This window comes from Amphiura filiformis, chromosome 12, assembly GCF_039555335.1.
Source record: "Amphiura filiformis chromosome 12, Afil_fr2py, whole genome shotgun sequence".
Classification (NCBI taxonomy): domain Eukaryota; kingdom Metazoa; phylum Echinodermata; class Ophiuroidea; order Amphilepidida; family Amphiuridae; genus Amphiura; species Amphiura filiformis.
Genome location: NC_092639.1, coordinates 25,618,935 through 25,644,179, shown reverse-complemented (window position 1 = coordinate 25,644,179; position 25,245 = coordinate 25,618,935). Strand labels below are relative to the sequence as shown.

Here is a 25,245-nt window from a genome sequence, read left to right as displayed (position 1 = left end):
CCTTCAACTTTTACTCACCCACAACTCAGCCCAAATTTATATTTTTATCATCTAACAAGAATGACAGCTGCCTCAAGACTCCTTTCCTCAAAGTTCCTTTACCTAAAAATTAATTGACACTGCCTTTCAACATGAAAGGGAGGGTAACAGTTGAAGGTATGCGAAACTACACCTATGCATGATATTATTAATAATATCATATTGTTTCAGTATTCAAAGGAGCTTAGTGCGGAGGCATGCATCACATTAGTAACGCTATTTAAACAAAAATCATATTCTCATTCAAACATGTGAGCACATGAACAACTACAATAAAACACTGCATATGTTCACATCAAAATGCAGTATCACTAGAAAAAAATGATCAGTCATCAAATATATTTAATTTCAAACTTTTTCTTGAACAGTTCACCAGTAAAATAATGTCATGAATAGACTTATAGTACACGCTTATAACAGAATAAAATTGCCTTGAATATTACTCTGTCTCCTGCATTCGCATTTAATTACCTAGCTGGGGGTTTACACCCCCCAGCTAGGTATTGTAATCGTTCGGGTTCTTCCGCTGGCAACAAACCACTGTAATCTTCCCGTTTTCTTCCGCTGGCAACTAAGTGAAATTGCACATGTTTTTGTACTTTATGCACCAAACCCTCTATCTTTTTAACCAAATATCCCACAGAGTTGTGCGATATGTCAAACTTTTCCTCTGGTCATAAGGAACAAAAAAGTCAGTGGTCACATCTCTGTAGGATCATTGGTTAATGAGATATAGTCACTTTTTTGTACTTTATGCACCAAACCCTCTATCTTTTTAACCAAATATCCCACAGAGTCGTGCGATATGTCAAACTTTTCCTCTGGTCATAAAGAACGAAAAAGTCAGTGGTCACATCGCTGTAGGGTCATTGGTTAATGAGATATAGTCACTTTTTTGTACTTTGTGTACTTAACCCTCTATCTTTTTAACCAAATATCCCACAGAGTTGTGCGATATGTCAAACTTTTCCTCTGGTCTTAAGGAACAAAAAGTCAGTGGTCACATCTCTGTAGGATCATTGGTTAATGAGATATAGTCACTTTTTGTACTTTGTGTACTTACCCTCTATCTTTTTAACCAAATATCCCACAGAGTCGTGCGATATGTCAAACTTTTCCTCTGGTCATAAAGAACGAAAAAGTCAGTGGTCACATCTCTGTAGGATCATTGGTTAATGAGATATAGTGACTTTTTGTACTTTGTGTACTTAACCCTCTATCTTTTTAACCAAATATTCCACAGAGTTGTGCGATATGTCAAACTTTTCCTCTGGTCATAAAGAACAAAAAAAAATACCTGTGATAAATTTATCTGTACAAATTGTCGCACTCCGAGTGACATATGGTATATTTGCAACCCTACTGTGGATTTGCAATTGACCTGGGGAACATATTGGAACATTTTGCACGGGTCAGCTCAAAAGACATCACTAAGTTCTGGGGCCAAATCTTAGAATTGCGTTATCTGGACATCTGTAAGAGGTACAGGGCTCAAACTCAGTGACAACTCATGACCAGGGGTGAATTATGGAACATCTTGCAGGGGTCTGGTCAAAGGTCATCTGGGTCAAATCTTAGAATTGCATTTTCTGGACATCTGTGAGGAGTACAGGACTCAAAACTCGGTGACAACAAACCTCATGACAGGGGAACATTTTTGGAACATTTTGCAGGGGTCAGATACCTCCACAACACCAACATGCCCCAGCTAGGTTTGTGGTCTATGACCACCATTTGCCTCTAGTATTAGTTTCACTTTAAAGAATATTTACCCTGTCCATTCTTCTAGGTAGGTAATTCATACATATTATTATAACTGTATTCTACTTCACTATTGCCTCATATGATACATTGCCTCTTGCTTTACTCTAAAAGACTATGTTATTGTTACCTTATATAATTAAACATTTTACTGCGTCAATATACATAATATCGCCCTAGTAGATAAAAAACAATGTCTCCAACTGTTCATTCAATCTATACCCATTCCAGCTCAAATAAATGCGATGCCTGCACATCCATCATAACAGCCACAAGGGTGCATAAATTCCACACTGACCAACTGCGTCCTACCTACAAACGTGAATTACAACCGACCTACATTCCACAACCATGTTTTCCAATCGTGCCTGAGCGCTCCCTTTTAAAGGGTTTTTTATTTTCATCTCACTAGGGGGAGAAAAAAAACCCACCACCTGGAAATCACATGATGCGCCCTTGGGGCTGTACAATATAAGGCCAAGTAAAAAATAAAACATGTTTCACGTCCGGGTTTTCGAAAAAAAGGAGGAGGAGGGGGCTTTTTATTTTCTATTTTTTATCGCAAAATTGGTGTAAATACTCCTACTTAGAGCTGTTTTTATAGCGTATACAATAAAAATAAGAAGGAGACCCTTTTTTATTTGGTGTTCTGAGAGTTACACCCCCTCCAACGCATTTAGGCCTACTGCAAACGAAAGAAAATGCCTTGTCATATATGTGTGAAAGGTGAAACCACATCCCGGCTACATACATCGAGCTATTAGGGACCGACGCACATTATCGGGGGGGTCAGGGAGTTTTTTTTCGCTTTGGCTCCGGTTTTTTTTTAACATTTAATGTATACCTTTATACAGAGTTGGGTGGGAATTTTTCCGGGGATTTTTTTTACTCATCAGGTGAGGCGATGTTTTTTCATCTCACTATGGGGCGAAAAAAACAACTCCCACCCCTGGAAATCACATGATGCGCCACTTAGGGGCTGTGCAATATATATCCCATGCAGCAAACACCGTAAGCGTTTAATAAGGTGCATGGGTACCTGATTAACTGCCTCATGATCCTCATCCCCCTTTCAACCCCAACAAAATTGCAGATTTTGTGACAGATGAAAGCTCATATTTTAGCTTATTTTTCTCATTAACATATTGAAATTAGGGGCGTTCCAAATCGGTATATTTCAGAAGAAATCATCAAAAAAGTGTTGAATTAATCTTAACTGTGGTATGGGCGACCTGATATAGGCAAATCAAATTCTTTAAAACTAATGAAAAAACTCCCAAACGTGCATATCAGGTCCCGGGATCAGGTCGCCCTCCTTTAAAACGTCTTGACAAATTCCAAAACGCATTATAACCATAAAGGTCATGAAAACATTTCCTAAACGTTTTATATGAAAAAATACCACAAAAACATTTTGTTGTCAACGTGTTATTGCAAAATATTTTTTTTGCAACCATTTTTGCACGAAAATATTTTGTCAAAATAATGAATACGAATATTTTGCATCAAGTTTTCAAAAATGTTTGCTGGGTATAGCCATCCGGGCAAAATTTCTAAGGGAACAAAATAGCAAAATCGCACTGGTGACTGGCTAAGCCCCAAAATTACTTGAATGGAACAAATTTGTGTACAAAGTTATTAAAGTTATAAAATGGGCCAAAATACGCAAGTCCATAGTAGGGCCTACTGGACGGAGGCTTGTCTCGTTCGGACATGGTGTGTTCCCCGGGTGGTTCCTCCATTGCTATAATACTGAAAACAAGAATCACAGACCCCCATTTGAACTGTTAAAAAGTTGATCCCAGCTTTTTCTTTGCTAAGAATTTTTCGCACCCCCTACATAATTATTCTTCTACTCCATACCAAAGTAGACCTATTTATGAACACTTTGATACTAAGGGACCGTTCACAAACACTTGTTGGGGGGCCTGATGCAAAAAAAAAAATATCGCTAAAATTTATCGCCCCCCCTTTACAGACCTCAAACATGTCAGGCCCCCCCCCTTTTTTTACATGAAAATTATGGGTCAACCCCATAGAAAAGCATATAAACTCAATTTTCCCAGGAAACTTTGTGGTCATTTTTTCAGGGCCCCCCTTAGGAGGGTCAAAAAATTTCAGGGCCCCCTTTTTGCATCAGACCCCCCCCCCTTACAAGTGTTTGTGAACGGTCCCTAAAACCGGCCGTACGCACTGTACGGAGACCATGCTAAATGGCTAAACCTCGAAGGTGCGTTTTCCTGTTCCCGGGTGCTCTTGCTCTGTGATATCTTTGGCCCGGGATCTTTGGTTACGACATTCGATATAAGGGGCGCACCATTAGATTTCCAGGGGGTGGCATGGGAGTTTTTTGAAAAAAAAATCGCCCACTACTCCCCCTTCCAGAAAAATACAGCACTACACTATTTTATTAATTTCTTGAAAAAAAATAGCCAAAAACATGCATTTTAGCATGTTTTCTAACAATCGAGTCAAAATCTTGAGTAGGCCTATGCTGAAATTTTGCTCTAATTCTCACTTTTTGTGTTACAATAATTTTAATTATTTAAAAAATTTAATCATTTAAAATTGATTGGTTATAAAAATGAAACATTCTTTCCAAAAATTGGAATGCATAAACTGAAATTAGTCTTAGTACAAGTTTTTCACAGCATGCGAAAAACACGTGTTTTTGGCCCTTATTTCCAAAAATTTGCCAAATATTGAAATTTTACTTTGATTGCCAATTAGAGCAACCTAAAGGATTCGGATTTAGCTGTTTTATTTGGCAAAACAGAATAATGGTTTTTTTTATCCCCAAGTATTTTTCTGGAATACGTAGTGAGACGCCCACTAGTGAGATGAAGAAAATAAATTTGCCTTACTGATAAGTAAAAAAAAAATATACATTGAAATAGAAAAAAAAATCGCCGCCAATAAAATAGGTCAAGATAACTTAAGGCAGACACATAGTCAAATAATTCATATTTTTTCATCATTTAATACCTCAATCAGTAATATGTCACACAATCAAATAGTCAATAAATTATATTATGCAATGCCGATTAAGTCGACAATTTTTATATCTAGAATGACATATTAATTATGATTTAATATTTGGGACTTTATTTCCTGGAGATCTCATACAATTTTATTGATATTATAAACATAAAAATTGTATCAAGGTATAGAAATTTATTTAACGCGGAGGTAAGACACAATAAATTGTAATCTTATCGCATCCAAACATTGTCATCATGATCTTGACATTATTTCATGAATACACGTGGAATGTAAACAGGCCCGTAGTCAGGGGTGCCGGGATGCGAGAAGAATGCACCCCAATCGGTATAAGAGGTCTACTTAGTCTGTAAAAAAATAGCAAAATTGATCCTAAAAATTCAACATTTTAGATAAATCTACCTAAATTATGAAATTTCTGTGAAATTTGTCTAAAATATAGGCTCCAATATCAATTGTAAAAGGGGAGAAAGTCAGCTTTGAACAAAATGAACATTTCACATTGATTCATTCATCAAGCTTTGTGTCCCGGGTTCGTGAACGGTGTAAAATCTGTTGATACTTTCACCATGACATGACATCAAGCTATAATGTCGATAGCTGAAACAAATCCTAAAGGGGAGATTGAGATTGGAACTGAGGTCTTGATCGCCCACAAACAAATCCTTTCCAAGCACAATCATGATAATAGGCATTAATAGCTGACATCAGGAGCTATCAGGGAGATAAGGCCAACGAGACTTCTTCGACCAACAGCCCAAGTGACCTGGTGAAGGGGGTTTAGCTGATGTACATTTATATAGCAGGTCGGGCATTACTGTAATGGGGTCTTTACAATGGTTCAACCACGTGTCATGAGGTCAGCCTCTTCCAGATAGCCATGGGGAGAGCGAATTTGATTTGATTTGGTCCAGCGGAGTTTTTGAACCCAAGACCTCTAGCACCAAAGGCAATGAAAGACCTTAAGAAAGGCTTTATGGTGTTTTTGTCCACATTGACTTTTAAATAGTTCATACTGGAATTGTTTTTACAGTCATTAAATATAATGTGGACTATTTATTTGGTCCTTAGGTTTTCTGCATGTTATTCCTCGTAGATGTAATACCATCAGAACAATAATCAATAGAATCGCCACACCAATCATGGTGGTTTGTATAAGGTCTGCGTTTACATTGAAAACACTGCTGGTTTCTATAAAATCTGAAATGTAAAAGAAATTCAGTACAATAATTAGAATAAACAAAAATTACAAAATGGTAAGTAGGTAAATGTGAAGGTTTCTTTTGGCATTAGCACTGGGCTTCATCTGGTCGATAATTTCACTGATAACTTCAATAGCCTAGTTTATAGTGAAGTTATATTTACACGCTAAACAAAAGTGTTAATATACGGCTAACACTTTTTTAAACACTTAAACACATTTATTTTTCCGACTTTATACACTGCAAAAACAGTGTTGAGAAATTAAACACTTTTCTAAACACAATTTTGCCTTCACTTTGTAAACACGTTTAGAAGCTAAACATCATGTGTCAAATTTCTGAACATTGGTCAGTGATGGTGTTCAATTTCGAAATATCTGACATCCATATTCTAAACACAACGTTTCTAAACACATTCTTGCCTTCACTTTCTAAACACTGTTTTTGCAGTGTACACGTGAAAATGGGAGGCGTTGCATAGAATAAACATGCAGGACAACACATTTTACAGGGTCTTTTTACCACTAATTATTAACGTGTTAAAGACCATTCAGTGATCCCAACGAAAGTGTAAAAAATTAAAATGGTTTATAAATTTCTTAAAAGTGAATGATAAGTCATTCATACATACACGCTATGTAACAGCGCGCGTGATTGGTCCAGAGCCGGGCATAAACAGCGTTTATGCCCGGTATCCCGGATGTGCGATCATCGGGTATAGGGAAAATGAAGGAAAGTCGTGTTTTTTAATAATGCTACTTGTATTTTTTTGTTATTATTTTGATGCAAGCGGCCCCTCGGGCATAAACAACCGTTTAGTCATGAAAATATATGAATGAACCCCTAATTCAAATTATCATTTGGTATTTTTGAAATGAAAAATTTGGCAAAACACACACAAAAAACCCAGCAGTATTAACAAAGTTGAAGCCCCATTCGAATACATGTAGCTAATTTAGATACTGTCAGTATATATATTACAGATTGATGTAAATTCCTTATTTTTGTCTTAAATACACGGCTTTCGGTTGAATCACTAGCAGGCTATGTTTACATATTTATGACAATGACAAGGGTACCAAAATCTGAATTTTGATGATTTTTACGATCGTCCGTATGAGCAAATCACTGAATGTGCCTTTAATAATCGTAAAACGCCTCATTTTCTTTTACATGAAGATCACAGTTATAAACATGTAAAAGTGTTAAAAAGTGTTATCCATTTTTTAACACTTGTCATGCTTGTGTTTAGAGTGAACGTACAGGTAAAGTGAGCTAATGAAAACATCAAGTGCTATACAAAAGGCACATTTAGGCATTGCGACATTATAGCTTAACTTTTACTATTTATAAATACCTGATAAATTTGACATACAGATAAATATGTGACGTGTCATGTCAAAAGGAGACACTTTTGGGCAGGATCGTAAATTGTTGCGAATTTGTGATGTTATTAATGTTTAAAATATTGTCTGATAGTTTCAGACCAGCATATACCTGGCATCTTGTATTTTTGAGAAATATGTCAAGGTAATTCCTACTCTCAACATTGTCAATAATATTTTTAAAGGCCAATATCTCAATTTCCAATTTTATAGTACCATAACTTACGAACTCAATATCTTGACTTAGGAATATCCGATTTCATTGGGGAAAACGGCATTGTGGAACAAAATATCTCTATATTTAAGATATGTAAAAACCTTAAAATTGATAACCTGCCCAAAAGTGTCTCCTTTTGACATGACACGTCACATATGTTTGATTTTTTTTTCAGGAAAATGAAATCCAGATCAAGCTTATACACGTGATGATTATATAGGCCTACATTGTAGCAGTAGATTATTATTAATTGTACATGTACAATGTACATATATACCTTCTGGTGATGCCACTATTCTGATTGGTCCGTCTGTTTCTTGATATGCTGATGTCGATGTTCCCTCACCAATGACGTCACGTCGACTTCTTTTGCTGATTGGTGCACATGAATGTGCGCATCTTGAATTGGGGTCTAATAGGTTACAGAGACGCATGTCACAATGTACGAAAACCTGCAAAATATGAATTGGTACAGCGGATTGTTAGACTCTGACAAAATGACAATATTTTATTCCAGTTTCTAAATAACTTAATTCACTCCGCGTCTAACGTCGCAACAAAGATAACAGTGCAAGTGAACCCGGCAACCGGAAAACGCGCATTGGAGTTTTGGGTCTAGAAATACATTTTGAACGCAACCGTATTATTTTTATCTTTTGTAGTTTAAAGTTTGTAGATTTTATTGTGTCAATTCGTTAAAATTACAAGCATAAAACATTTACACCGTGTGATTGCAACAAGAAATGGAAAACTGGAATATTGAACGATGTACGGCTACACACAGATGGAGGCCATGTTTGAAATGATACATTAATGATGCGAACTGTTCTCTTCTAAGATAAGCAATTCCATCTATAACAATATAATGATGGTCGTTTACATGCCCTTAAAATATGCACTCTAAATTGCATATTACTGAACGCTTGGTGTTAAAGGAGTGAACACCCAACACTTTTTTTACCACTTTCATGATGATGTATGGAACACCGTTTGGCACTTCGGTATATTGTTCTTGTTTGGAACACTATATTTGATCATCTTTCAACACTCTGGAGTGACCAAACGTGTTCTTTATCGCATTTTATGCAACACCTTTTGAACACTTCGCAGATCATGAATTTAAAAAACTTGCAATACCACAAATATATATGCTTGGTATTAAAACTATTTATACGTGAAACGTTTAATAAACGTTTTAGAAACGGTTATTAAACGTTTCAGAAAAAGCGCGCTACAGAAATGTCGATACATATTTTTGATAAAAAGGGGAAAATATTAATTTGAACACATGTGTTCAGAACGCGTCAGGTGTTCAAAAACCAGACAGGCATGAACATGTTAAAATAATTACCGAATTTTCCATGTAATGTCCCAGAAAGGCGAAAGCATCAATTGAAAAGCGTTTCCTTTGTGAAAATCGGATAGGATGCATCTTAACGGTATCATCAACCTCGCATCTGTATATGAAGGAAAAAACAAAGGTACAATTAACAATTAAATAAAGAGTGTGTAAAATTAAATCTTAGGCTGTTTGCTGTTAAATTTGTTGTGTATATCAAGAATTGTTTTCATAGATAGTGAAACGCCCAAAAACTTTCCACAAGAGCCTCATTCCAATGGCATATAGTCCAATAACCTCAATTACATAATCATAGTGCAAAATTTGACCTCAAGTTGCAGAGTATGAGTTTTTGTACCCAAATCTTCAAAGGTCATTCAATGAATGTACAAATGTATTGGGGTTTAAGAACTCTTCCCCAGATGAGCATGCTGTGGATCCTAGTGTTTCGTTTTGATATGTTATATAGGCCTTAATTCAAGAACCGCAAGACAAAATAATGGAAACACAAATGCGACTTGCTTTTCTCATTTCTTATATTTACATGACTAAAAACGTGAAAAATTGGAAAATATAGATCCTGCTATCTGCAATCAGTTAGTTTGCTTATGCTAACCATCAAGATCAGAGCTTGATATAATAATTCTCACACTTTGAGATCTTTGATTTGAGATTCCTTCCCAGCAAACACAAAAACGTTTTTAAAACGTTTTAAATTAGTTATATTCTGGGTTTTGGTTTAGGTAAAAACGTTTTAATAACATTAAAATGTCGGGTTATATAAAGGTCATGAAATCGTTTTAAAACGTTTTGTATGAAAACACACTACAACAATATTTTTAAAATGTTTTCGAAATGTCATTGTAAACTATTTTTGCAAACATTTTTGGCCAAATATTTTGTCAACACTTAAATAACATTATGTTAAAATATTTGCACCCAGCAAACACAGAAATGTTCTTAAAATGTTTTTTCAAAACCTTTTAATAACATTTAAATGTCGGGTTATATAAAGGTCATGAAAACGTTTTTAAAACGTTATTGAAAATATTTTGGGCAAACATTTTTCGCAAAATATTTTTTCAACCCCAAAATAACATTTTGTTTAGAATGTTTTGTATCAAGTTTTCAAGAATGTTTTTGGAATGTTATTAAAACGTTTTAATACCCTTTATATAACCCGACATTTAAATGTTTTCTGTAAAACATTTTTGTTTGCTGAGCAGTAGATTATCAAAAATGTTTTTTAAGGTTATGAAAACGTTTTATACTCTTAATATACCCTTTATATAACCCGACATTTAAACGTTTTCTGACAACCTTTTATAACCTTTTGCGAATGATGTCGAAAACGTTTTGTGTTTGCTGGGTTGGCACTTGGTAACAACTTACCCATCTCTGATGAATGTGTATTGGTGCTCATCGAATGGGTTTGCCGTAGGGGTCGCTCTACAAGAATCCAACATCAATTCAGTTCCTGGTTGTGACCATGTGCGAGCTTCGAAGTACAGCCTTTGCTTAAGATTGACATCAATGGGAAAATCATCAAGCTTGAAATATTTCTTAAACTCTTGATTTCTGAACATTTTCAATGAGAAATTAAAGTGTCCATATCCAGATTCGTAATAGATTAGGGTTTTAACATCCGGGTCAAACTCAACGTGCGTGAGACGTTCGGATGATATGGTACAATTGACGTGTATTTCGATGTTGTGCTCTCTGGTTATGATGCTGCCATTGGTGTATGGTGCTGATGGAAGGTATACGATATTGCCCATAGTTTTGTGACTGCCATCTTGCTTATCATTTCTTATCTGCAAATAGGAAGCCGGTTAAGAAAACAGTAAGTATTGGAATGGAACATTTGGCGTTAATTCACCCATGTGAGAAGTCTTTGCCCCCTCTTGGACCCCTTTGCCCCCTGAAAAGTCTCCCATGTGAGAAGTCTTTGCCCCCTCTTGGACCCCTTTGCCCCCTGAAAAGTCCTGGCTATGAATCATACACATCAAGCTACATCACCATGACTTCGGCATAGTGCCGATTACCTATTTATTAGCCGCCCTCTAGTGTTCCACTTTATCCATCAACATAATCAATCAAGAGATTGTTCATTTTCTCAAAATCAAAGAAATTACATTATTGCGTTTTATATATATGTGACACGATCTGGTCCATGGGGGCCAAAGGCGGCAAATTTGAAACTGAGATATAGGTAAAAATAAGGAGTAAAAAACAATAAAATACATAAGAAAATAGACATCAAAAAACTTCATAATTTCATAACCAAGTATGCTAGGCCTTTGGTGATTTCAGTAAATGAAAGCCAATTGCAAGTATAATGTAATAATTATAGTAACTCAATTTTCACGTTGTTTGGTCAGAATTCAAAAAGGTCGTTGACCTATGAACATTTTTCGCCATAGCGCCCTCTTGAAAGGTCTGACACATAACAAACTATACATTTTTGGAATCCTCATGAGTCATGACCACGCGAGTAATTTGATATAGGCCCCTATTACTTGACATAATTGGAGCATTCTGAAAATTTGTCCCCATGTAACCTTGATATGACCCCTCCCCGGAATGCCCGGAAGTTTCAGGAGGTGAGCCCAAGCTAAATTGATTCAGAATCAATCAAAGATCCCAAAATAACTTTCAAATCTTTGTTCTATGAGTTGGTCACGAACTCTACAGGATGGACTTCTACTATTTGTCCCTATGTATAAAATTATGCAGATGTCCATCTTTAAATTGATCCAATTATGAAAATTAACAGTGTTGAATAAAACTCATTATATTATAATTTAAATACTGTAAATACCTTATAGGTCACTTTTTTTGCAAAAGGTTCCTGACGCACGCAGTATCTGATTGAAAGTCAGCCAATGAATTTTAGAACATGGATGGATCACTAGTAGTCACCACCATCATGACCATGTAGGAAAGTATGAAAAAGCCTGAGATCTTTGATGCCCCTCTATTTGGAACTTTTAGTTACTTGTTTTCATATACCGATTAACTCGACCAAAGCAGTTTGCTAACACTTTAATAAAATACGATAACTTCGAGCATGCACTTTTATATCGCAGGAATATTGTGGGAACAGTAATTATCAATAGCGTAGCCAGCGGGGTGGCAAGGGGGGGGGGGGGGCAGAGGGCCCCCCTGACAACAAATGAAAGAAAAAAGTGCTCCTCTGACAAAAAATGAAAGAGAAAATCTGGAGGGCAAAGGAAAAGATAAGGGGCAAGGGCACCCCGATCGTGGGCCAAAATAGTGTAAAATACAATTTCTTTGCTCGCTGTGCGCGCACATCGTCACAATAAAGCCTTATTTGGAAGCTCAAAGACATGTATATACATGCAGTCAGGTGGTGGCCGCATTGGATTCTCTAAATTCAGTAAATTGTCATCGTCAACCGTGTAATTGAATGGGATTATTTTGAAATTTTAAAACGCTTGAAATATCACAAACAAATAGGCCTATGTTGATAAATAATATAAATACACGCTAAAACCGTTGGGGTTCGATAATGAACCCCACAAAACTAACCGACTATATTGGAAAATGCCGTACGGCCGGGCGGTTTCACAAGTTGCCGGCTCGATCATGCCATCCGCCGCCTGCATGCAGTCTCTCTAAAAAACAAGACCAGTAGCCTATATGTATATTGTATGTTTTGTTTTTTGTCTGTGTCCCCCAAACTATTTTTCCCCCTCTGACCAAGAAAGCTGGCTACGCCCCTGGCAATTATGATGTCCGAATGGTTTCAGAGGCTCTTGCCTGGCATCAATTTTTACCATCAGAAAGTATCATCTCACACAGCCTGCAAACATACCTCGAAAGTAGTTCCACACATTCCATACCCGGTTCCAATCACATAGTGTGTCTCATTATGGAGTTCTCCTCTGCAAGATGGATCGATTAGATGCATTCGATTTGGATCGATCTCTCCGACGATCTTCTTCGATACATAGATGGTCATAGAACTGGAGAAGCATACTGGAAAAGCGGCTCTATCCTTGGGTGCTGAGATGCTGCTTGGAGGTTTACGTTTACCAGGTTGCACGTCTGTGGAATTGAGTAAGTTAAATGAAGTATAAGCACTAGGATCCGCAACATGCTCATCTATCAGGGTACAGTTCTTAAACCCCAATACATTTGTACATTCATTGAATGACCGTTGAAGATTTGGGTACAAAAACTCATACTCTGCAACTTGAGGTCAAAATTTGCACTATGATTATGTAATTGAGGTTATTGGTAATTGAGGTTATTGGACTATGCCATTGGGATGAGGCTCTTGTGGTCCATAGTGAAGTATCAGGAAGAAATAACAGAAGAAATGGGATTGGGATCACAGTGGGATTGGATGATTGTTCAGATAACGATGTGAAGTATCAATGGAAATCTAGAAAATACTTCAATAATGGATAATGCTTAGGCCTATAAATATATGATCAATTCTGTGGCAGATCCCGGGGGGGGTCTCTGGTTGGCGGTATACGGGGATGTGCCATGGTTTTGGGGGTATCTTTTCAGCGATTTTGGTATGTCGATGGGTGGGTTTTTAGTGAAGACCAATTGGGCGTATTTGGCAAAAGTACCCTTAAAATAGCCCAATTATAGGCAAGTTTGGGTGATTTTTGTTGAAAATTGGTATACTGATGGGTGGGTAGCAAAAAGTAGGTAGGCATACCTCCGTACAAAATGTTTTGAAGCCCCCCCCCCCCCGGTGGCAGATAGGAAGCCATGAGGAGATTGATTTAAACACTGTGTCGGATATGTTGAATGAATTTATGAACATTATTTCGAATTGAAGAGTAGACTTATTTCTGAACTCTTCATCGCAAATAGCAGAGAAGCGCATGACGGATGGGATGCGATGGCTAAGAAAACGATGCCATGCAGTGTTCAGGTAAATAATTAAAATCGAATTTATCTAAAATATAGAAAAGAAGAACACGAAGAGAGAAAATTAACATGTTTCTCCTTTTCTTTTTCCTTTTAATTTTGTGTACAGTGGCAGCGCCAGGAATTTTTCAGGGGCATTGAGGGGGCAAAGTGTCAAGTGAATTTCAGGGGGGCACAATCAACAAATTTTGCGCAAAATTACAGCAAAAGTGGAAATTTTCGTAATTTTTTTTGGGGGGGGGGGGCAACAGGGGGGCAAGAGTTCTGACCAGGGCATTTTCCCCTCATGCCCCCCCCCCGTGGCGCCGCCACTGTTTGTATATGTTGTAAGGGATGCTCGCTTCAGACTTTTTGAGCACTGGCTCCTCATTCAAAGTTGGTGTCTTTTTATATTTTGTATGTTTGATTTAAATATATAAATAAATAATGATGAAATGATGATAGATAAATGACGATAAGGAGAGAGTTAGAGGGATATCAGACATGCACATCTTCCAGGTCACAGTTCTTTAACCCCATTATGTGTACATTCATAGAATGACCTTCGCACAAACTCACACCCCACAACATGAGGTCAAATTTTGAACTACGATTGTTTATAGAGGTTAAACGAACTTTGCCATTTGAGATGAGAGCATTTTGGCTTTTAATGAATACAGTTGGCAGCGCCAACATTTTTTTTCGAGGGGGTGAGGGAAAAGTGAACTGATGGGGGTTGCAAAAGTCAACCAATTTGTTCGCAAAATTGCAGCAGAAACTGGACAATTGAGTGATTTTGGGTTTTTACCATGTTTACTGGGGGATGGGGGAAAAGTTTGAACGGGGGAGGGGGCATATGGTATTTTACCACATGCCACCATATGGCGCCGCCACTGAGTGTGAGTGGCTTGGCTCCTAAAATTTATTTACCCAATTGACTGAGTTCCCATTCAATAGGTTCTGATTGCAGACCGCATTTCGCTACTCCTTTGGCTACACCTTCCTCGAAGACAAACCGATAACCAGACCCTTTCATGTTGTATAGCAAATGAACTGGAAATCCAAAATCAAGGATTCTGCCTCTGTATGATATATCGGCTGATTTGTTAGATACGTCCATTCTGTATAGCTCGGATCCGTCTGAAGTTAGGATTTTGATGAATGCTGTTTCTTTCGGTTGTTGGATCTGTAATATTCAAATTTACAATTGCGTGAAGGTGTGTAGCAGACATGCACTATAGTTTAATAGAAGAAAAAAATGGTTCTTTAGTAGAACCTAAAATGGCTCTTGAGCTGCTCTGTATGTGGAACCTTAAATGGCTTACAAAGAATAGAAAAGGGTTCTGAAAGGCGATATATAAAGAACCATTTTAAATCTACATGACAAGAACTCTGGAAAGGCCCAAAAGAACCATTTTGAGGTTCTTTCAATTCACAAGAGTCAAGAACCATCTTTTCTATTGAGTGTGCAAATTGTTTCATATTACTTGTCACTAAGTAGGCTTACAATGGTTTAAAATTTGGTCGTAGGAATTTAATTTTACAATTTTAGGAGAACAGGTGGAATTGGCCACATTCGCATAAATATCCAACTGACAAATTGCTAATCTAACGCGTAAACGATAAACTTCCAAAATAGAGTTATTTTTGTAAATATGCAAATCGGACAAATGAGCATTTGTGATTCATGACGTTTAGGCTAGTGAAAGTCGATTCCGAGTTTATCGTCCCCCGCCCGCGTCACTTTTTGGAAACCAAAAACACCCGCGTCAAATTTTCAAAAATGCCAAAAATAATTCATTATTTTCAAAGTATCAGTGTTTTCACCAGTTTTAGCAATTGGAAACATATATTTTTGTTTGTAAAACATATAAATTCATAACTTGGAAGCAAAACCAGGCTCTTTTCTAACTTTTCTAGTCCCTACCCATATAAAAACATGTTTATAAATAACATGTATGAGTGTGGCTTTATGATCAACACGCATTTTAGGTCAATAATGAAATCTGATGAAATAATGAAAAATGAAAAATGAAAAAGTCACCTCACCAACCTGGGAAAAAAAAGGGACGATAAACTCGGAATTAACTTTCATTAGCCTTACCTCTCCGCTGAATCTGAATCGCAGCCTATCTGAGCTGGTAGTAAAATCCCCTCTCTCCGTTGTTACGGCAGGCATATACTCAGCGGTCAGTCTTCCGATTGATGAACCCTCTGAAAAGTTATATATACAAAGTTATATACAAAGTTTATCGTAAGTGTCAATTCTATTAGTTAATGCATGGTTGGTTGCAACATGCTTAGCAAATATTTAGTGTGTTATGCTAGGGGCACTGGATGAGGAATGAGTTAGGCCTACTTTAACATATGCCCATAGCACAAAGAGACGTGTCATTCAGGATGCAGATTTGTCTTGCAATATAGTAAAACGCTAAGGAAACACAAATATTTTCACTCTTATATAGACGAATCCAATTTCACGCATTCCTACACCTTTTGGCAGCCATATTTGGGTCCCCGTCGGCTCCATCTCACCGGTGCACCTAAAATGTGAAATGATGCGGCCTTGGAGGGTATTTTAAATTGCATTCTATCGCCCGTGTTACACGTATACAAAAGAACGATGACAGTGTACAACACAAGAGATCTAATAAGCGGATTTAATCCACCCAATTGGGCAGTCACAACACCAGTTTGGTGCTGCGGGGACCCAGTCATGGCTGACCAAATCCTGACCATGATTTGGTTCGTTGGATTCGTCTATAGGGCAATGGAGACGAGAGGAGTGATTTTAAAATAGATAATAGCCATACGAGGCAGATATAGAACAACAGTTTGCAACTATTGTACTGATGAGCATTGAGCATAATTATTTCTACACGGAATTTGTTATCACAGTTCGTGGGCCCTAATTTTCCGAGTAACTTTTAAAGAATAATTACCCCTTTATCAGTAACGACGTTTTTTAAAATGCTTACGGAATGTAAAGGCATACTTACCCATTACGTTCAGATGCATACATGTCATGTCTGTCGGTGAGCTATGAGGAAACAAATGATTTACAATGAGCAATAATAGACATGGATGTGGATCATTAAAATATAGCGATTCTTTTTTTTTTTTTTTTTTTTTACTTTTTTTTTTTTTTTTCGCATGCGCATTTCCTATAGGCCTATCGTTATGAATTCGGCAGACGGCCGAATCCGGATTCGGCTTTTGGTTAATTCATATTACGTATGCATTCTATTTGAATTAGAGAACAAGGGATCAATGCTTTATCATCGTAGGCCGTACTAGGATGCACCGTTAGCTAACCCTGTATGTCGCCCTCTTTTGATTATTTATTATGCTGTTATCATCTGATCTTCAGTAAAAAATTGATATACTGCCCTCTATTATGTAAAACATTGATCCCTTAACATTAAAATACCAAAAGCCGAATCCAGATTCGGCTGTCTGTCGAATTCATAACGATTATACATGAAATCCAGTAAAGGATCTTTAAAAAAGATTGAATTGACATTTGTAGTAGTTTTCTAAATTTATAAATTAAGAAAACCCACTTGTAATTATCAGTAGCTTGGAAACAGAGGGTATGCTTTCCGATTTGGGCCACTGTCGGAGTCCATGATAGGATTGTGTAGAATTGGTTGTAGGTTCCTGGTAGTTGACGGACTTCTGATGCTCTCATGCCTTGTGGTTTCAAAGTTGTAAATGAATTGACACTGTGTATGGAAGAAAAATGGATATTTTATAACAAAAGCTATTAAATAACGATACATTGAATGAAAATGTCTTTTAAGACTGCCACATTTAGCTTTATTTAGAATATGCATGATTTACGCTTTAAAAATGAAAATTGCCCAATGGTCGATTCCCCCCACCATCATGATTGCTAGCCCCTCCCCCAATATGCTCCACCCACGCTACGCCACTGAATGGGGGGGGAGCACAGATCGTATTAACGAAAAATATATTTTGAATTCGGTCTGAACACTAATTGAATCATATCAAAATAGCAAATAATAACTATTTTGTCATTTCTTACCGTCTGCCCGGTGTAACCTTAACAACAAGCGGGAAATTGAATTCAGATTCGGCAGGTATGGTCCTACAGAGTCCACCAGGCGGGGATACAACCTCTGGCTTGTTACAGGTAGCTGTGTCCAGTACATTAAGAAGAAATTGAAGGGACACTTTACTGAGAGGAGTGGTCGAGTTCTCGTTGACAAAATCTTCAATGATTAGGTTAACTGCGTGCCAACCGACATCCATCTTTTTTGTGTTGAATTTTAAGGTGCATTGGTTCTGTCGAAGAAGAATTAAGCAAACAGTAATGAAAATATAGAAATAAAATTTAGTGATAAAACACTAAATGAATAATAAATAAATACATATCAGACAGCTTAATGTCTTTTGGTAATACTGCATAAGCCAATCATGTTGAATTTTGTCAGTTGGTATATTGCCAATGATAATGACAACATTCCCTGACAACATTCACATTGCGCCCTCATAATAATACCATAGTATATTATGATGGCGCTTTAATTATTTTTTCTTGTGTATGCATCCCGTGAGCAGAGACAGGCTCACTGATGCTGAAAAAAGTGAAAAGCAAGGATGTTTTGCTTAAAAATTACGGCATTTTGGTAAATTGCCGAAATTGTGGCATTTTGACAAATTGCTGAAATTGTAGTATTTTGGCAAATTGCGGCATTTTGGCAAATTGCCGAAATTTCATTATTTTGGCAACTGCCGAAAAAGTAGAAAATTGTCGAAATGTCAGTATTTCGGTATTCTGACATAATGCGTTATTTTTCATGAATCGTCAAGACTCAAGACTAACCGATAATACTGACACACCGGTAGTGGTGCCATTGAATTTGGAAGCCATCTTTCGGCTTAATATGTTAGCTGATCTGTCTTCGTCTAACGTTATAAGTTTATCATTATAACTTCTGATTTAAATTGTGTTTGAATTCCATTGTGACCACTGACAACAATAGCTCTTCTTCTTCCTATAGAAGAATCCAACGAGCCAAGTCATGGTCAGGATTTGGTCGACCATTTTTGGGTTCCCGCATGCACCAACTTGTTGTGGGTGCCCAATTGGGTGGATTAAACCCGCTTAAAATTCGATGTTAGATTCTTTTGTGTTGTAAACTGTCATCATTCTTTTGTCTACGTGTAACACGGGTGATACAATGCAGTTTAAAATACCCTTCAAGGCCGCATCCGCATCATTTCACATTTTAGATGAGATAGCTGGGTCCCCGTCGCGGCTATGGCTGCCATTAAGGTGTAGGAATGCGTGAAATTGGATTCGTCTATATACGTGCATACCTCAATAAGGGATTGTCGCACGGGCTTATAACGTGCACAGTTTTCCTATGCACGATCCTGGAACCTAGGATTGATTGCAGATATCAGAACCGGGGGGTGGACCCCCTTCTCTTTTCGAATAGGGTTTGACTCTTTCTTACCTTATTAAGTCTAGCTTTTGGTGTTTCCCCACACACTCCATCGTTAGCTTTGTTACATTCATCATGCTCGTCATCGGGCCATCGGCACCGTACTACATCATTATCAGGATCAATCACTTAAAGGAAAAAACAATATGGAGTAATAATGAGTGCCCCATTACACCAACAATAAATTATAATCTATTAAAATCACATTGATACTAACAAGTATTAATTTCTTTTCAGGATATGTGCGCACATTAACGAGTTTTAGTGATATGGAGGTGTGGATGCATTGTGCAGATAATTGACGGGTCCTATTCTGCGTGTGGTGGTATGCGAGACGAAAGCCCAACCAACAGATCCACTTGGGTATATAACAGTTTGCAGTGGCAAATTTGAAGGAAAAACAATCGGGCAAATCATAAATATTTTCGTCATCATGCTACCATTTTAGCCTCCTATTTCAAGTTTCCACGAGAGTATAATTCCATCGCGGATGTGTCGGTAAACTTTCATTAGACTAGCACGCCAGTCGTTTATGCATTGAATGAACTGTCGGCGTGAGGCGGGACTGAGGCCCATGTCGCGGACAGACACATTTTTCAACTGTGACGACTGGCCAGATAAGAGATACCCGGAACGTTTTCGTTCCGCATCAATTGTGTAGCGACTTATCCTAGGCTATACAGCTAGTGACAGCTACGGTCATAGTAATAATAATAATAATAATAAAAACAAAGAACCAATAGTGGTTCCCTGTAAGTGGGACCCTGGTTCAAATAATTGGCTCATTTGCATATTAATTTGCATAATTGCATCATTATGTTCGGCTATTATATAGGCTTGTCAAATACTTTTTTGTTTATGGATGTAAAATATTGCCAAGAACGTATTCACTATTAACTTTCCACAATTACCTGGTATTTGAAGAGCATATTGGCACCCTTTCTCCATCATTTGTATAGGTAAAGCCTCAGAAATAGGAGATGAATTTATGCGGCCTGTATCAGGGCGTCTTTGGAGATCGATAGCTGAGGTTAGTTTCCATCCTCTTCCAGAGCCTTGATCATGACTAACTAGCGCTATCCAGCAGCAGTTCTCGTAACTATTAATAAAACAGAGAACATAAATATTTTTGTCATTACATTTGGACATGAAAGATTTGAAAGCATTCTCACAACGGTGCTTTTTACTTCCACTGAGCGATGACGTTAGGCAACAGCGATGCACACAGTACGTACGTATACCAACGTGCCGCTTTTGTGCGTCGACACGTGAGATTTCTTATGCAGCCATTATACCACTTTAAAACTGATTTATAAATAGCCTGGAAGCGAAAATCATATTTGTTACATCATCCAAATTAATTTTGTTGCAAAAGTATGAATGATTCTATAATTATACAGAAATAATCCAAATATCTGCAAATTGGTAACGACATTATTAGTATACAGCCGTTTAATTTATTTATTAAGTTTAAGTTTATTTAACCGCGTCCAAATCAGACGCTTTCAAATAAGTTGAACTTCTCTTGTTTTACAGAGATTACTTCCGGCTATGGTTCATTGTCATGTCGCACCAAAAATGGTGAAAGAGGTTGTTGTCTGTCGAGGATGATCACACCGGAGGTTATTAATGGAATCCAAAGGATATTAACTATGACTTATTGCTTGTTACATTTGCCCTTTTTGAACCTTGTCCTACATTTTATTAATAATTTACCTACCCACTTACTACCGACAATGTTATTCAAAAACATTCTTTGTTGATGCACCTTAAATGTACTGGAAAGCTTTCAAATGATGAAAGAGTCCACCGAATTAAGAGATTCAGTATGATGATTAGGAGTTATGGAACTATGGCCGCCACGTTTTTTGGTTTTTTTTAACATTTTTTATTTTCCCTGAAAAGAATCAACATCTCTACAATTTTTCTCATTTGCACTTCAAAGTTGCTTTCCAAGTTAACTTGGCAAGCAATATGAACTTGAAAGAATCGATCAGTTTTTTCCTGGAAGACCGAGCACAGATCATGGAAGTGAGAGTTGGGTGGCTTATACTAGACGAATCCAATTTCATGCATTCCTGCACCTCAATGGCAGTCATAGCCGCGACGGGGACCCAACTATCTCACCTAAAATGTGAAATGATGCGGCCTTGAAGGGTAATTTTAAACTGCATTCTCACCCGTGTTACACGTAGACAAAAGAATGATGACAGTTTACAACACAAAAGAATCTAACATCGAATTTTAAGCGGGTTTAATCCACCCAATTGGGCACTCACAACACCTGTTTGGTGCATGCGGGGACCCGAAAATGGCCGACCAAATTCTGACCATGACTTGGCTCGTTGGATTCGTCTATAGGGGAAACCAGACCCCAATGGTTAGACTACCCATGTGCTCAAGGTTAAATTTACACCTACTCATGTTACTGTTTTACCATTTTCCTGGGAAATGGGGAATTCCAATATATGGCTTTAAAAAGTGTGCTGAGGGCTTGTGTACGTGTCAGCGTAACACATTTATACAATTAAGTTTTATGACCCACGACCTACCTGACATTAAAGCGCGTCCTTGGTGCATCATATATGATTGTATTCACTCCACTAGCCCATTGACCAGCATAGTCGTAATCGGTACATTGATACTCTAAATCCGAGATTTTTTGGTCACTTCCATCAGCATCACACTCATCACATTTGAGGATACCAGTGGTTTGTAATAATTCACCGCTTGCTTTTGAGTCCACAGTGCAGTCATCGTGGCCAGGTTCGATGTGGTTGAGTTTGAATCCCAATCTGTACGTGATTTTAACCTGTTATGAGAACAATTGATGAAAAAATACAAGGGAAAATAATAACAATGAATTAAAGCTGTGGAAAATACTCGTAATGTTGGGTTAATAGTTAATCGTTTTTGTGTGAAACACGTTAATAGAAACACAGGTCAGTTACAGCACAGCCTTAAAGGATTCATCTATAATAGGTCGATAAGAGAGAACGCCAGAAGATATAGTGGCGCTGAAAAGAGCCGTTTGAGTTTCAAGTATTGTTCTAATTGCAAGGCTTGGTTTTATACTTGATGATCGATATTCATAACATTGATTTTTCACTTTTGGGCGATATTGATAAAAGCTCCATGCCTTGCTGACAGGTCTGATGCTGTCAAAGTCCTTTTTTGAAAACGTCGAGGGCAATGTTAAGCATGCAACAAATAATCTTTCGTTTCGCGTCACAAAATATGCAAGTGCCTCTACCTCGCCAAAAATACAAAATTAAGTGATTTTTTAAAGTAAAAAGGTAAAAAAAGATGTCCTATAGGGGGCCTACAGGTAGATTCTACGACCGATAGAGCAGACTTGATTGTTTTAGACAACCGCGAAAAAAAGCTCAAGTTCAGCAAACACGGAAGGTAACAGGTTCGATTCCTGTCTAGGAATCAGTGCATATTTTGCCATTAAATGGAAGGTGACTTTGCAGTCGTAAGAACTTTACCATCTGTTTACCGCATTAATTTATTTTCTTGGAACCCATGGATCATTAGATCATGTCGCTGAAGCAAAACTAACTGCTTCTTACAATAGTGACCTCTGTAACCACTCTCTCTCTCTCTCTCTCTCTCTCTCTCTCTCTCTCTCTTCAGAGTCTATGCTCTGTTCGACCGGCCAAGATTTGAAATAACCAAAATGCTGCAAACCATTGGCTGCCAATACATGATTTTATTTTGAAATTTTGTGATCGCAATTTGCATACATCTTTATTTATTTCACATTTATAGTACTGACGGTATACGGACAATTTGAAAAATACTGAACAAAACAAACAAATAAACAAGCGAAACACGGGATCAATAACAGCAACAACAACAACAACAACAAAACAAAGTACAAACAAACACATAAACATAGAAGAAAAAGTTCGAATCTTACCTGGTCTGGATTATCATCCACGGCACTCCAATAAATAGTTCCTCCTCTGTAATGTTTGCCGAATACAACAGAAAATAGAATACAAAAGCTGCCGATAGCAAAAATAAACTCAGAATTCCTCCACCACATCTTTGATGCTCATATAAGGCGTTTCCCCAAAAATATATATCCTCCTTGACTTGAAGTCGGTTTACGTTCTGAAAATACCGTTCAACAGTGGTATGAAAGATAATAATGATGAAAATAATTTTATTGTAAAATATTATAGTACCGATTGCTTTTTTTGAAGTACTGATAGTCTATACTCAATATTTCATAAAACTAAACTTAAAGCAAGTGACGTGGTTGCTCATAAATATAGTAGTTGCCACTTGCTTGAATTCTAAGAGCGTTTTGAAATACAGCGTAACGCAACGCTCTTATATCCTGTCAAACGTCAACCTGATCTCACCGACACTAGTACGGTAGGTGTGGTTACCTATTTCGTCTGAAACCACACGCTCCGCACCCTCCCACTTAAAAATACTTAGTGACCGAAACGTCTGAAAATCATTCCGGAACAACGACAATATAATGTCTGAGGGTGTCACGCAAGTTGTTTTGAGAAACGAGAATCCGAACCATCAAGGTCACGGTGAATCTTAATCACAATTGCCTTAATTGGCATGATGATGATTTAGATCATGAAAGGATTAATCAAGATCATTTTTTTTTAAATAAAAAAATAATAATAAAATATTTAAGTCAAATTGTTGAAATTTTGTAGATCTTAGGTAGATAAAGATTTGTGATGAATATCTCCTCAGATACGAGTCAATCACTGGGATCCACAACATGCTCATCTATCAGGGGCACAGTTCTTTAACCCCAATACATTTGTACATTCATTGAACATGTTGAATGGCTTTTAAAAATTTGGGTATTAAAACTCATACTCTGCAACTTGAGGTCAAATTTTGCACTATGATTGCTTAATTGAGGTTATTGAACTATGCCATTGGGATGAGGCCATTGTGGTCCTGTCCAGCCAGGATCGGACAGGGGTTACACAGAAGTTCAGAATGACCCTTAATTAAACCCAATAATTGAAGTTGGAATTGAGATGTTGCGTGTGATAGTCATACATTTCCACTGAAGGCGTCTTTTTGTTCAATATTATCTACTTACTATATCAAGTAAACGTAGCCCTTTTACAAATTGGCGAACAATCTTTCTTATGATCTTATTCAAAATATCCATTAAAAAAATTATATGCCAACGTGGCCAAATTGTTCCAAATAATGCACAAATATTTTGCATTGTTTTGCTATTGTCATAATTATATTATTATTAGTGGCTTGAAAAGTACACCAATTGTAGCACAATAAATAATGGTGTGCGTGTGGAGCACACATTTGTGACAATTAATTGACTTTTTAAAAGATATCGTGCATGTGGATCCCAACTGACTTGCGGTTCATTATCAAGGGAGTTAAATGTCAAAAACGTCAAAATAACAAAGATAATTTAGTTTCATAAGTCTATCTATTTCAGAAATCTCTTTAGCCACTCGCACTGTCAATCTAACTTGCCCAGTGTGAATTAGATATTTGGAGTAGATATAAAACATATTTCTTTAATATTTAGCATTCAAAATGTTTGAGACATCAACATTGAATTCCAACGTCACCCACACTATACAGGTTTTATACTTCTTCATAATTAAAAGGCGAGACGCTTTAGACGTAAAGAAGAAATCAAGACGACCTTAATTTATAAGTCGGTGAAAGAGAAAACCTGAATTACTTGAAAAGTTGAATTACCATAATATCTATAATAGCATACCCCTTAAAAAAGGTCAGTTTCCATTGGTTCGCTTCAAGTACGCGTGCATGTACGTATACTTTGCGCGATTAACTTTACACGCACAATACGTCACTACAGATCTTGAGGTAAACACACCTATAGCAGGTCTAAAAAGAGCAATACGCAATGCGGTTTTTTAAAACCTGCAATTCGCAACAGAAACCA

General features: G+C 37.2%; 1 protein-coding gene across 1 annotated transcript; it reads right to left on the bottom strand.

Moving 5' to 3' along the window:
- Nucleotides 1–4,760: 4,760 nt before the first annotated feature.
- On the bottom strand, nucleotides 4,761–23,626 carry LOC140165978 (uncharacterized). The gene is made up of 14 exons (XM_072189339.1): nucleotides 23,236–23,626; nucleotides 21,863–22,122; nucleotides 20,222–20,409; nucleotides 19,323–19,438; nucleotides 17,885–18,144; nucleotides 17,400–17,561; nucleotides 16,836–16,876; nucleotides 15,941–16,050; nucleotides 14,767–15,022; nucleotides 12,782–13,014; nucleotides 10,336–10,757; nucleotides 8,956–9,061; nucleotides 7,882–8,056; nucleotides 4,761–6,000 (listed from the first exon to the last, which is right to left on the bottom strand). The coding sequence occupies exons 1-14, from the start codon at nucleotides 23,362–23,364 to the stop codon at nucleotides 5,837–5,839; spliced, it is 2,622 nt and encodes an 873-aa protein (XP_072045440.1). The 5' UTR covers nucleotides 23,365–23,626; the 3' UTR covers nucleotides 4,761–5,836.
- Nucleotides 23,627–25,245: the final 1,619 nt, after the last annotated feature.

What these genes read in the sequence shown, in the direction of transcription:
- LOC140165978 (XM_072189339.1), bottom strand. Translation starts at nt 23,364, where the DNA reads ATGTGGTGGAGGAATTCTGAGTTTATTTTTGCTATCGGCAGCTTTTGT. An exon ending in TATGCATCTGAACGTAATGG is followed by an intron (nt 16,051 to 16,835) that starts GTAAGTATGCCT and finishes ATAACTTTTCAG; the next exon opens with AGGGTTCATCAATCGGAAGA. An exon ending in GATTCAGATTCAGCGGAGAG is followed by an intron (nt 15,023 to 15,940) that starts GTAAGGCTAATG and finishes TGAATATTACAG; the next exon opens with ATCCAACAACCGAAAGAAAC.